We start from the raw sequence: 12733 nt of genomic DNA, 5'->3' as shown, positions 1-12733 counted from the left end.
GCTTTCCAGTAGATGACATATAGTGGGCTGTTTTTTATAGAAGGCCAGAAAGTGTGTGTGCTCACAACGTGTGTGTGTGTGTGCGTGGGATTGCAGGATTCTGGGCAACTTTGTTTCGATGGTCAGCAGTATCAGCGGTGTCATGTGGCAGAAAGGTCACGTTTGTCCTGATAAAGTAGGAGAAAGGTCACTGTCCCGACATATGAAGCACAACATTTCCACAAACTTACACGCTGCCAATTTCAAAAAGGAGTTGCTGAGAATTTGACCTCAACACTGGTACTCGGGTCACTCTGTTCTCCGAAGGCATGAGAAGGTTAGGAGATAACAGGCACCTCAGCCAGTGATGCCATGTTACTCTAATCTGAGCACTTTTTTCAGTAACAAGTAATCTAACGCGTTAATATTTCCAAACCAGTAATCAGATTAAAGTTACTTATCCAAGTCACTGTGCGTTACTATTTTTGTCATTTTCCTTAAAAATACAGTAAAAATATATTTTTGTTTTCTTCTTGCTCTCTTTTGTGCCATAATAAACCAGATCCTACTACTGGCAACGCCGAGCTGCCTCACAGTAAACCGGTTGTCATGTTTATGTTGAGGCTGTGGGGGTGTTGTCGGCAGCTGCTGCATGTAACTAATAAAGTAATCTGTAAAGTAACTAAATTACTTTTAAAATCAAGTAATCTGTAAAGTAACTAAACTACTTTTTCAAAGTAACTGTGGCAACACTGACCTCAGCACAGACATGTAAATTGGCTTTGGTTGGCAGGTACTCGATGAAATAAAGACTGATCAAGAAGCCAAAACAACACATGACCAGGACCTCCCTGCTTTTAACTGAGCTCTGTGACTTTCCAACTGAAACCGGTAAAAGTCACTTCAAAACAGAGGCTCTGGCCCCCGGGGCCCCTGCTCTGTAGGCCATGTGACCCATCCATGTCCAAAGGTCCTTTACGGTCAGTGTGGAATTTACACCGACCAAGTATGAAAACTAAAGCTCCCATTTTTGTCTTTGTGTCCCAAGTTTTCAGAAGGACTACACGACGATGGATGAATGAGATGTGTCCACAGTGACTGAGTCTGGGGGACTCACAAGGAAAAGTTGTAATTCCGTTCATTACGTATTAGGGGAAGGGGTGGTTGGAGGGGGGTCCTTAATTATATTTGCATGTATGAATGCATGCTTACCCTCTGCTCCAATAGAGACCAGCTTGACTCCTTTGCTGGCGATGAAGTCCAGGGCTTTGTTAACGTTGTTAATCTTGTGCACCCTCATCTTACCTCGCTCAGGCTTGGGTAACCGTTCGCCTGCGGGGACACACACACACACACACACACACACACACACACACACACACACACACACACACACACACACACACAGAAAGTGAGCGAGTTAGCGGAGTGCGTTTCCACAGGCTCAGCAGAACAACACTCGGTCAGGACAGTTAAGGTTACAGCAGGGACGTCAGTGTCGCTGACAGCAGAAAAAGAAACCCTAAGTGAATGTGAAAAGGGAAGCACAATTTCATTACGGGACGACAGCAGTTCAAATGTTTATCTACTATGCCACACGAATGGTTTCCCTGCTACAACAACCTGCAATTAAACACGAGAAACCTCGAGAGAAAAGGCGTCATTCAGTGACAGATGTATAGCAGGGTGTTCCCAATGGGGTTTTTTGGATGCCTGTGATCCATACTGAGGTTGGAAACTGGGAGTGACCTCGCCCTGAACGGGAGGAGATAGCATCTGAAAACATTTGGATTGACAGCTAAGAGACAGCTTTGAAAATCAGACCACGGCTCAGTGACACGAGAGAGAGAGAGAGAGAGAGAGAGAGAGAGAGAGAGAGAGAGAGAGAGAGAGAGAGAGAGAGCATGTGTTGGGCTGGTCGGCTTTTCCTGCGGCTTCAGGGTGAAACATCAGCACCCGGCGCAGCGTGGCGCAAAGCCTGACACAAGCGTCTTTGCTATTTTAAAGACCGTCCAGCGTCCGCGTCATTTAAATAGCAAATGCACCTGGGCCCATCTGTGCGTCCATGGGCGTGCTGGTCTTACAGGGAGGTGTGTTCAGGTGCATTCTGGGCGTATTGCTATCTTGAGGCAGGGGGAAGTGGTCGCGCCGTAGACCAACAAAAAAAAAACCTGGTCTAAAGTCAATAACGCAGCATTTCATTGTTCTTTTAACAGCAAATTAGTAAAATAATGCACTTAGGCTCGTGCTCAGCGTGCACATACTATGCTTGTTACACACACACACACAGCAGCACACAAACATGCACAATCTTATGGTCCATATCGGCCATCATAATAGTAATGCTCCAAGGTCCAAATGTGCCTGGCTTTTGCATGATAGATAGATAGATAGATAGATAGATAGATAGATAGATACACACACGCTCAAATTCGTTGGTACCCTTACAGCTCATTGAAATAATGCTTCATTCCTCCTGAAAAGTGATGAAACTGAAAGCTATTTTATCATGTATACTTGCATGCCTTTGGTATGTCATAGAATAAAGCAAAGAAGCTGTGAAAAGAGATGAATTATTGCTTATTCTACAAAGATATTCTAAAATGGCCTGGACACATTTGTTGGTACCCCTTTGAAAAGATCATAAATAACTAGATTATAGTGATATTTCAAACTAATTAGTTTCTTTAATTAGTATCACATATGTCTCCAATCTTGTAATCAGTCATTCAGCCTATTTAAATGGAGAAAAGTAGTCCGTGTGCTGTTTGGTATCATGGTGTGCACCACACTGAACATGGACCAGGGAAAGCAAAACGAGAGAGTTGTCAGTTTGTTTCTGATCGCACCATCCGTCGCTTTTTGAGCGAAAGTAGGCTCCATGGAAGAAGACCCAGGAGGACTCCACTTTTGAAAGAAAAACATAAAAAAGCCAGACTGGAATTTGCTAAAATGCATATTGACAAGCCACAATCCTTCTGGGAGAATGTCCTATGGACAGAGGAGTCAAAACTGGAGCTTTTTGGCAAGTCACATCAGCTCTATGTTCACAGACGAAAAAACGAAGCTTTCAAAGAAGAGAACACCATACCTACAGCAAAACATGGAGGAGGCTCGGTTATGATTTGGGTCTGCTTTGCTGCTCCTGGCACAGGGTGCCTTGAATTCTTGCCGGGCACAATGAAATCTCAAGACTATCAAGGCATTCTGGAGCGAAACGTACTGCCCAGTGTCAGAAAACTCTGTCTCAGTCGCAGGTCATGGGTCCTCCAACAGGATAATGACCCAAAACACACAGCTAAAAGCAAGAGATGGCCCGATCCGATACCAGTGGGTCATATATTTTATTATGTTTTAACAACTGTATTCCACTACCCCTGTATGGATGTGATATTATTTCAACAGTTAGTGTTAATCAACCGGGATTTCAATATTGACCAAAATAATTGTGATTATAGACAGATGGATACTTTATTCATCCAGAGGGAAATTTTAGGCATCAAGTAGCTTATACAAACAGAACACAACAAACACAGACACACATTTATCGCATATACATAAAAATCACTCACAGAAATTTAAATAGTTAACAATAATAATAACAACAATAATAATAATTATGACCATAACGCCAGCCATATTAGTTTAACTGAATATGTTGTGGTGCTTAGAGGTTGTACAGATAGTTACCTGCGATGACCTCCAGCAGCAGCATGAGTTTCAGCCCATCCCTGAAGTCCTCCTCGATGTTTTCGATCTGTGTGCCAGACTTGCGCAGGTGGGAGTTGCACCACGCCGTGAACGTCTGAACAGAAACAGGAGACACACAGGGACTATTCAGAGCCTGGGCCGCGGTGTTTTTCCACCTTTTATGACAATAAACCACTTTGAAAATCGAGAATGAAAGAACATGAAATTCAATGGGACAGGAAGGGAGGTCGGGGGAGCCGCTTTAGATAAGACGGGAAGTAGCAGACGAAAAGGGGGTGGAGACAGATGTTAGAACACAATACCTATAGCCAAGAACGGCTGGTGATCTCACAGAACAATTTAAAATGTGTACACGTCAAAAAAAAGGGAAACGTGTGGATGGCAGATAACAATGATGAATAAAAACAATGCACACTTTAGGTAACGTAGTGAACACGCACTTTCTGAGACAGCTGTGCTGCTTTTCATCTAAATAATAAAAACCTTCTCTCTTCCCATTTCTCATCCCTGCTCTTCTTCACACTCTTCTTACACAAGATCTAAAATCATTCCCACTATCCTGTCACGTCAACCAGACTACGTCCCATCTGTTAAAGAAACACTGCAAAACTTAGAAATAGATCCTCTGTAATATCTGGCAGCCAGACAGGAATCAAACGGTGAGAACTTGTAATTAGATATCAGGATGGTGCACCAAATCACAAACACACAGACATCTGGGGAAAGACACACACACACACACACACACACACACACACACACACGCTAGCATGAATCTCACACATCAATAGCTGGTTGGAATCTATGTTTTCGTGCTTCTGGTTAGCCAACATTCTTTCAGAAATGTGTTTTTAATCTTTTCCTCTTTTTTTTTCGTAGCAGAGAGGTAGGCACGGGACCGCGGAGAGCTTTGTCACGCCACTCTACAAAAATCTCAGTTATGGCTCGTCATCAATCAACGCACCCAAAACACTTCAGGAGTTTTTTTTTCCCTGACTCGTTACATAATTTAGAGGAAGTGACTAAAAAAGGCCGTGACCAAAAATAAAATGTTGAAGGCCTGGAACGCACACTCGTAGTGAAGTTGCTGTCCATCATACTCCACTTTGAGAGATTTACAAAGAGGGGCCACCGTCCAGTGACGCACCACCACCCCGATTAATGCTACGTTGTGAACAACAAATCAAGTCACGTTTCCATCTAATTGTCAAGCGAATTTTAAGCAAACTTTTAAAAGGTCGTAGAAAATAAAAATCCGAATTGGAGGCGTTTTCATCAACGCGTCTAGAGTGAATAAACTAGACTACGCAAAGCGTATTTTGGCCACAAGTTGTCGTTACGCAGGGTTGTAGATTGCAAACCGGCTTACTAAATCCAAGAGTTTAGAAGCTAAGTTCTTTGGCTAAATGGAGACGAGAGAGGTAGCATTGTACCAGTTGGTTACCTGTGCAGTATCCTGGGTTGTGGCAGAGACATTTGGTGTCAGTAAGACAACCGTTCACCGCTGTGTATACGCGGTGTGCAGGGCCGTACGATTGAACTTGTTGAACCAATTCGTCAAAATACCCGACGTGGCTGAGGCACAGGCTATCACGCACCGCGACTCCACTACATAGCTTGGTGCCACAAGTGTACGGTGCACTGGATGGGACCGTATCCCGATCCTTCCCCCAGCCGATGGATACCGCGACTACATGTTCGCTACCTCACAACTTTTGCGCATTAACTTTTTTTTTGAAAAAGGCAAAAACCACCTAGCATAAAAACTTTTTATTTTGCCATTTCCATCAACATTTTCTAATGAGATACTTCAAAATGTGCGTAAAAATGCGTTGATGGAAACCCCGCTAGAGAAAATAAACGAATCACTGCCGTCAAAATAAAAAACAATCCACGGACCGGTCGCCATTTCCTTACCGTCCGCGCAAGACGCGCTCCCGCGTTCATAGTCTCGATCCTCGCTGCACAGATTTCATTTCAACTATCAAAGCTAAGAACTTGGTATTAGGGCTGTCCTCGACTAAAGAAATTCTTAGTCGACTAACACTTATAGGATTTTGTCGACTAATCGATTAGTTGATTTAATTGACAGAGCTGTGCGCTTTGAGAGGTGGTTAAGACTAGAAAAGCTCAATATAAATGTAGTTAATTAACCATCTGTAAAACTGAGTTTCTCCACAATTAATCCTACAAAAGCACCACTTTAAATCTTGTGTTTACCATAAATGTGCTCAGAAGTTTCTAGGAAATAAGTAATTAAGCATGAATAAGCATAAAAAATGACTAATTGACTAAAGAAATCTTAGTCGACTAAGACCAAAACGACCGATTAGTCGACAAAAAAAAAAAAAAAAGAGGTGGCAGCCCTACTTGGTATTGATAAATAAATTCACGTGGCCACCGATCGATCGATGCTGTACTCGCACCCGTTGACGAGGACCATATAACGTCAAAACACAAGTTTAACAATACAATTTGTAAAAACAGCACACTTTTTATTTGGGAACTACTTAAATGACCACGAGTGTGTACCGGGGACTCACTTTATTGAAAACATACCAAAATCGCTGCCCTAACGTATGAAAAAAAGTTGACTTTGTAAAGCTCGCGAGTTGATTACAAAGATCCTTTTCACAAGTGCATTACATCAGAAAATGGAGAGAAATGCTCATCATTATTTCCCAGTCCAAAAGCCAAAACAAAACAATTCATTGACTATACACCTTAGAAAATATTAGGGATTAGGGCTGGGCGATATGACGATATATTATTTTTCAAAACGATATAAAAATGCCTATAGTATACACAGGCGTAACTTTGGATCTCTTCTTTTGTGCAAACCTGAAATTTTGAGCATATCACAGACTTCATTTTCTGCATTCTGATGAATTTTTCTGCAACAATTTGTGCCTTTTCTGCAACAAGTTATGGTGCAAATGTCTTTATTTATGTAAATGAAATTAGATTTTGGAAGGGGTTGCAGCGGTCAGTTTTGATTATTATATCGTGTATATTTTTCTACAACGGATCTATGAACAGCGCTTTACGTTCTGATCCTTGCAGGTTATGTTTATTTTGCACTTAAGTTCTTAAAATGAGAAAATACTCCGTACTTTTCATTTGTCAATTATTTAATTCACATAGGAGTAAGAAAATAGGCCTCACCATGTGTTTATTTCACATAAACTTATTTATTTACTAATGACCAGAAAACGGCCTCTATCATGATACATATTATATCGAGATAGAACTTTGACCATATGGCCCAGCCCTATTACAAATTAACAGAGAGAGGAAATAAGAGTTATTTGCAGTTCTTTTGATTCACACCAGGGACACAACACCTCAGTATAGGATCTAGAAATATCTCAGACAACTTTGAGGAAAATATCACAGTTCAAACTGAAAGACTATCAATCCAATTGACCTTTACACCTCCCCTCTGTCTGCGTCTCTCCTGCGCTGGGTGTTCGAAAACATTTTGACAGGGCGCTGCTCGCTGCCCCGCCCCTCTCCCCACCGTCCCACTGTGGCCACCGGCAACAAAGCGCCCATTGAGCCTCGTGGATAATAGCACCCTTCAGCCCCCTGTACTCTCGCCTCAACCCGCTCTCTCTCTCTCTCTCTGTATGTGTGACCCTCCCCCAGACCGCTCGATACCAACCCCCAACTCACACACACAATTATATATATATAGAGAGAGAGAGACAAACACACTGAGGAGGGAAGGATACATTTCGCATAAACAAACAGACAAAGTTAGGGGAGGATAGAACACACACACACACACACACACACACACACACACACACACACACACACACACCTCTGCGACATGGTCGACTGCAACAAAGGTGAAACAACCTCCAGTTTGTGACCATCCTAATACATAAACAATCCATTTAGTATTCCTTGCTGTCATTCAGCTTTGTTTGAAATTTGTTTGATTACAGAAAACCAAAAAAAAAAACTTTAAAAAATACAAATACTTGGCGATTAATGACGAATTGATGACAACTAATCAATGAATGTTTGCAGCTCTAATGCTAATCAGGCACCGTTCTATGTAACCAATGTAGAGAATGAGATTAAACATGTTATTTTTTTATTTTACATGCATCGTTTATGTTAATGGAGATACCCCAGTCAGCCCATTTTCTCCGGGCAGGGGATTCACCATCTAAACCAGCGGAGCGGAGTGAGGGGACACTGAGGGCTTCTGCAGGTTGGGAAGCTTTGGATTTCAAAAGCGCGTTTTAGGAACGTGAACTGGATCAGAGAGCAGGTTTACTAGAATGGGGCTCTGTCCCAACAGGAGCGCTGCCACTGGGAGTGGTGACGAGGAGAGTACAGTGCACGGAGCAACAGGTAGAGACCTGCACAGAGCCTGAAACGTTACACTCAGTAGAACACAACACGCTACAGATTGAACAGCTTTCAGCCCCTCCCTCCGAGCCCAGGGGTCAGACGCTGGTTCGACTTCCGCTGGGCTTTACCAGAGCTTGAAGCAGGCCTGCATGCTGCTAAGAGAGGGCTGCCCATCAGGCTGCTCTGGGTCTGGGACGAGTGTACTGTGGGAAACGTAGCACCGCCTCTGGCTGTGTTCTGTCAGTCAGGGACAGTACAGCGAGGTGTGGTGCTGCTGGGTGTTGTTAACTGGAACGGGCATGCACACACACACACACACACACACACACACACACACACAGCTCAGACAGAGTGGAACCATGCTGAGTGGACACAAGAAAGCAGCAATTCTGGTTCAAGATTTCTTGCCTTAACATGTTTAAGTGAATCCCTGCAGCTGTTTAGCATCATGCGACAACGGCCGTATCGGGAGATATCTCAGGAAGTTGTTGGTTCACATGAAACTGGGATTGACTTTCACTTCCCCTCAACAAACATTTTGAAAGCTTGTTGATGGAAGTCTTATTAAACTTCCCGAGCATGACTTCTTTATTCGGAGTTTCACTCTGACCTCAAACTGGCTTTCAAAAAGCCACGTTTAAAAATGCATTTTCAATATTAGCTTTCAAGTCTGTATTTTAATATTTTCAAGTTCAAGCGTGGGCTCAGCAGTTAATGGAGATTTGAATCGCGATTACGGCTCGTTATGACACAAAAACAGGATAAAAAATTACATTTTGCAAGTATTATTTCGTCCAATATTCAAATTGGGGAAAGCATTAAGGGGATATTCACAGTTCAAGCTGTTTCCACTGTTGGTTTGTTTAACTTTTTTCACTGCTTTCCAAGTTCAATAATTGCAACATCCTTCCAAAAGTCAATCATTGGGATTATGGGCGCCCGGATAGCTCAGCTGGTAGAGCAGGCGCCCATATACAGAGGTTTAACTCAGCGGGCCCGGGTTTGACTCCGACCTGCGGCTCTTTGTTGCATGTCATTCCCCCGCTCCCCCACGTTCATGTCTTCGGCTGTACTGTCAAATAATGGCCAAAAAATAATCTTAAAAAACATACATACATATACATATATGTATATTTATATTGTGATTATGAGTTAAAGCATGTCAGAGGATTTCCTGTTTTAATTCTGAAGGATATCTACAGGCCGAATTGCCCTGAATTAAACGTGAACTGACCCTAATTCCTGGAGAGAGAGAGAGAGAGAGAGACCAAACAGGATGAGTGCCAGTGCAGCCTGTTAAACCTGCCTGTGTTGGCTACACACGTCTGATGAGATGATAGGATTTCTGACCTGAGCCGAGGACACGCATAACGAGCTGGAGGCGGTGGGACCGAGCAAAGCCGGATGGGACGGTTAAGACGGTTTACATTTTAGGCACGGCGCTCTTTATCCTCTAGTATCTATTGCATAACTGTAGTCACAGTGGAGAACATCCTCTCCACTGGTCCCGCTGCACGCACCGACCAGACCGGAGCCCACTGCCTAATCTCACCGTTTGACTCCAAACATGTCATGATGATGGGTTTTAAAAGCTGCTCAGCTCATCAAGCTTAACTATTTGAAAAACTTTGAACTTTAATACCAGGAAACCCCTTAATGGGATTAACTGTAAAAGTGTAAAGTGGACTCATGTCTGTTGGCAGATTTTTGTTATTGTGCACCAACATATCCATACCTAGTCTCACATTGCCAGACCTATCTCCGCAGCACTGTGGAGGAGGGTCTGGCTAGTTGACACAACATTCCGGGATAGGAGAAAACGCTAGAGATGCACCTTTTACAACTTTCTAGGCCGATTCTCGATTTCCCTTGAGTTAGGCCAGCCGATAGCGATTTTAGCTGATTCTGATTTCATTTTTTTTTTTAACCACTTTACAGCACACACAAATATTTATTTTCTATCTTTTCTTTAATAGAACATTTTGCACAGAACATCGAAACAATTTGGAACAGATAATGGATCACTATAAAATAGAACTATATAAATTACTCCTGGTGTGGGAAATTCATAAACATCTAAAGAGCAATGTTAGAACCATTTCCTTCTCTTCACATCCAATATCCAACTAAATATCGCCTAAAATGATTTTGTTGCCTAAATCATCTCCTCATGGTGCTGGCCACCTCTGGTAAAAATTGCCTACATCCTCAGTTGAACAGGTCATGTGATTCTACACCTTTACTATAATTGCCTATGTCAAGCATTTGACTTTATTTTTTGCGTTTTCTGAAAAACCTGAAAATTACTTAGGCAATTATTTTAGGAAGGTGACGATATTGCAAACTTGTTATCTTCTGCACACACGTTACATGTTGCAGGTTAATTCACCAGGTTCCCTACGTGTGCGAGAATAGCGCCGGCACGCGCTTCACACCGCGAGCAGGTACGCGCCACACATGGCGGAGAAGTTGAGAGAAAGGAAAAGAGAGCGTGCTGTCGCGTCCGTGTGTGCGTGCGTCCTTGAGAACTCTAACTCATATAACTTCTGTTGTCAGTTAATTGTAGCGTTGACCGGCATGAAATCAGCATATGTCAGACTGACCTGCCGGTCCATCGGTGAATCTCTAGAAAACGTGGCCTTGTTTAGTGGCATTTCTTTAAACCAATCACAATCGTCTTGGTTGTTGCTAAGCGGTGAATGGAGCAACGGGAAGGAACTTGTTTTGGTGGAACGTGGGCACGTAGGGAGGCGAGCTCTGGAATTAAAATGGCTGCCGTGTGTTGTGTGTGTGAACCAATAGCTGCAGTGTCTCATTTTGCTTGCATCAGTTTGTGTTGCAGGATGAAAGGCTCCACATGCCTTTCACTGTCAACTGTGGCTCTGATAAAACTGGGAGACCGGGCGACTCCAACTTTGATGTTGACCATCACCGAAATAAAAAAGCTCGTATTTCAGTGGTCTTAGTTTGTACCGTTATCAGGGCTCTAGGATGGATTATCCATGCAAAGGGGACATCATTTTTGGTCTCCAGCTGTCATTACCTATCAAATGCAAATAAACATCTTCATCCAAGTAGCGTTATTTTTGCCAATGCTGGGCCTTTAAAAAAGGGGAACATGTGGTGTGTGATGATGAAGGTTTAGACATCTTTGTTGTTTGTGTTCTGGAGAAACTGTGAGTGTGTCTGGAAGTGGTTAAGTTGTCCAACATGTCTCCATCCGTGGCAGATATACAACGGTCTCCTCGCTGCTTTACTGTGTGGAAAACACAGGGACCCTAACAGGGCCTATTGGGGTCAGCTGTTTGATCTCCACACACACACTCTTTAAACTTCAATCTCTAACTGAGCCTCCAGGGTCAAAGGTCAGGATTCAGATCATTTGTTTCAAAGAGAGGAACTCGGCAGATGTCAAATGCAAGCAGTTACACGCACACAAAACACATGCATAAAAACACATGACAAAAACATGCATGTGAGGCAACAGTGAGAACACACACAGACTGAAAAACATACGTAGACTGAGGGCAGAAAAGGGTGTAAAGATGGACAGCATCCGTCTTACACAAACACACCACTCCTTGGACAGGAATGTGCTTAAGCCCAAGTGCTATAGCCCAATACAACAATTAAATATGTGCATTGATGTCTCAGCAGGATCTGGAAAAACTTGTCCATGCTTTTATCTTCAGTAGACTTGACTACTATAACGGGGTCTTTACAAATCTCCCTAAAATATCAATCAGACAGCTGCAGCTGATTCAGAACGCTGCTGCTCGAGTCCTCACTAAAACCAGGAAAGTGGATCACATCACTCCAGTACTGAAGTCTCTACACTGGCTTCCAGTGCCTCAAAGAGTTGATTTCAAAATACTTTTACTGGTTTATAAATCACTAAACGGTTTAGGGCCAAAATATATTTCTGATCTGCTACTACATTATGACCCCCACCCAGACCTCTCAGGTGGTCTGGGACAGGTCTACTTGTTGTCCCCAGAGTCAGAACTAAACAGGGGGAAGCAGCGTTCAGTTTTTATACTACACATATCTGGAACAAACTCCCAGAAAACTGCAGGTCCGCTGCAACTCTCAGTTCTTTTAAATCTAAGCTAAAGACCTATCTTTTTGATGTTGCTTTTCTTTAAATAATCTATTTTATTAACTTTAATTTCTTATACTGCACTGTAACTTTTATTCTTATACTGCACTATCAATTTTATTCTTGTCTTTTAATTTGTTTATTAATGTTTTTTAATTGTTTTCTAACTGCTCTTTAATGTTTTATGTAAAACACTTTGAATTGCCCTGTTGCTGAAATGTGCTATACAAATAAAGCTGCCTTGCCTGCCTTAAGACACAAAAGAATCAACATTCAAACACACACAGACACACACACCTGTATTGATCACTTCAACTGTTTTTCAGCATGCATACACACCAATTATCTCACACCCAGTTTCTCAATGCATGTGCAATTTTCTGACTACATAGGCAACTTAATTGTATGTATACCAGAGAGAGAGAAAGAGAGAGACAGACTAAGGGTGTGTCGCTACACCTGGGAAGAATGAGCCAGGTTTATTGCTGAAGTGCCTCGCATTCTCTGCACAACGTCAGCAGTTTGTGTGTGTGCGCGCGCGTGTGTGTGTTTTCTAGATCTCACACACCCTTTTTC

The 12733-nt window shown here is 42.7% G+C and overlaps 1 protein-coding gene across 3 annotated transcripts in view; it reads right to left on the bottom strand.

Moving 5' to 3' along the window:
- actn4 (actinin, alpha 4) overlaps positions 1-12733 on the bottom strand; it is a 72999-nt gene that overhangs the window by 25461 nt on the left and 34805 nt on the right. For all 3 annotated transcript variants that reach the window (XM_028571848.1, XM_028571832.1, XM_028571841.1), the window contains exons 2-3: positions 3670-3784; positions 1192-1311 (exon numbers count right to left, since the gene is read on the bottom strand). In XM_028571848.1, coding sequence (XP_028427649.1) covers positions 1192-1311; positions 3670-3784 — 235 coding nt within the window. The remainder of the gene's footprint in view (positions 1-1191; positions 1312-3669; positions 3785-12733) is intronic.

Source organism: Perca flavescens, chromosome 3 (assembly GCF_004354835.1).
Source record: "Perca flavescens isolate YP-PL-M2 chromosome 3, PFLA_1.0, whole genome shotgun sequence".
NCBI lineage: Eukaryota > Metazoa > Chordata > Actinopteri > Perciformes > Percidae > Perca > Perca flavescens.
This window is presented reverse-complemented; position numbering and strand designations above follow the sequence as displayed.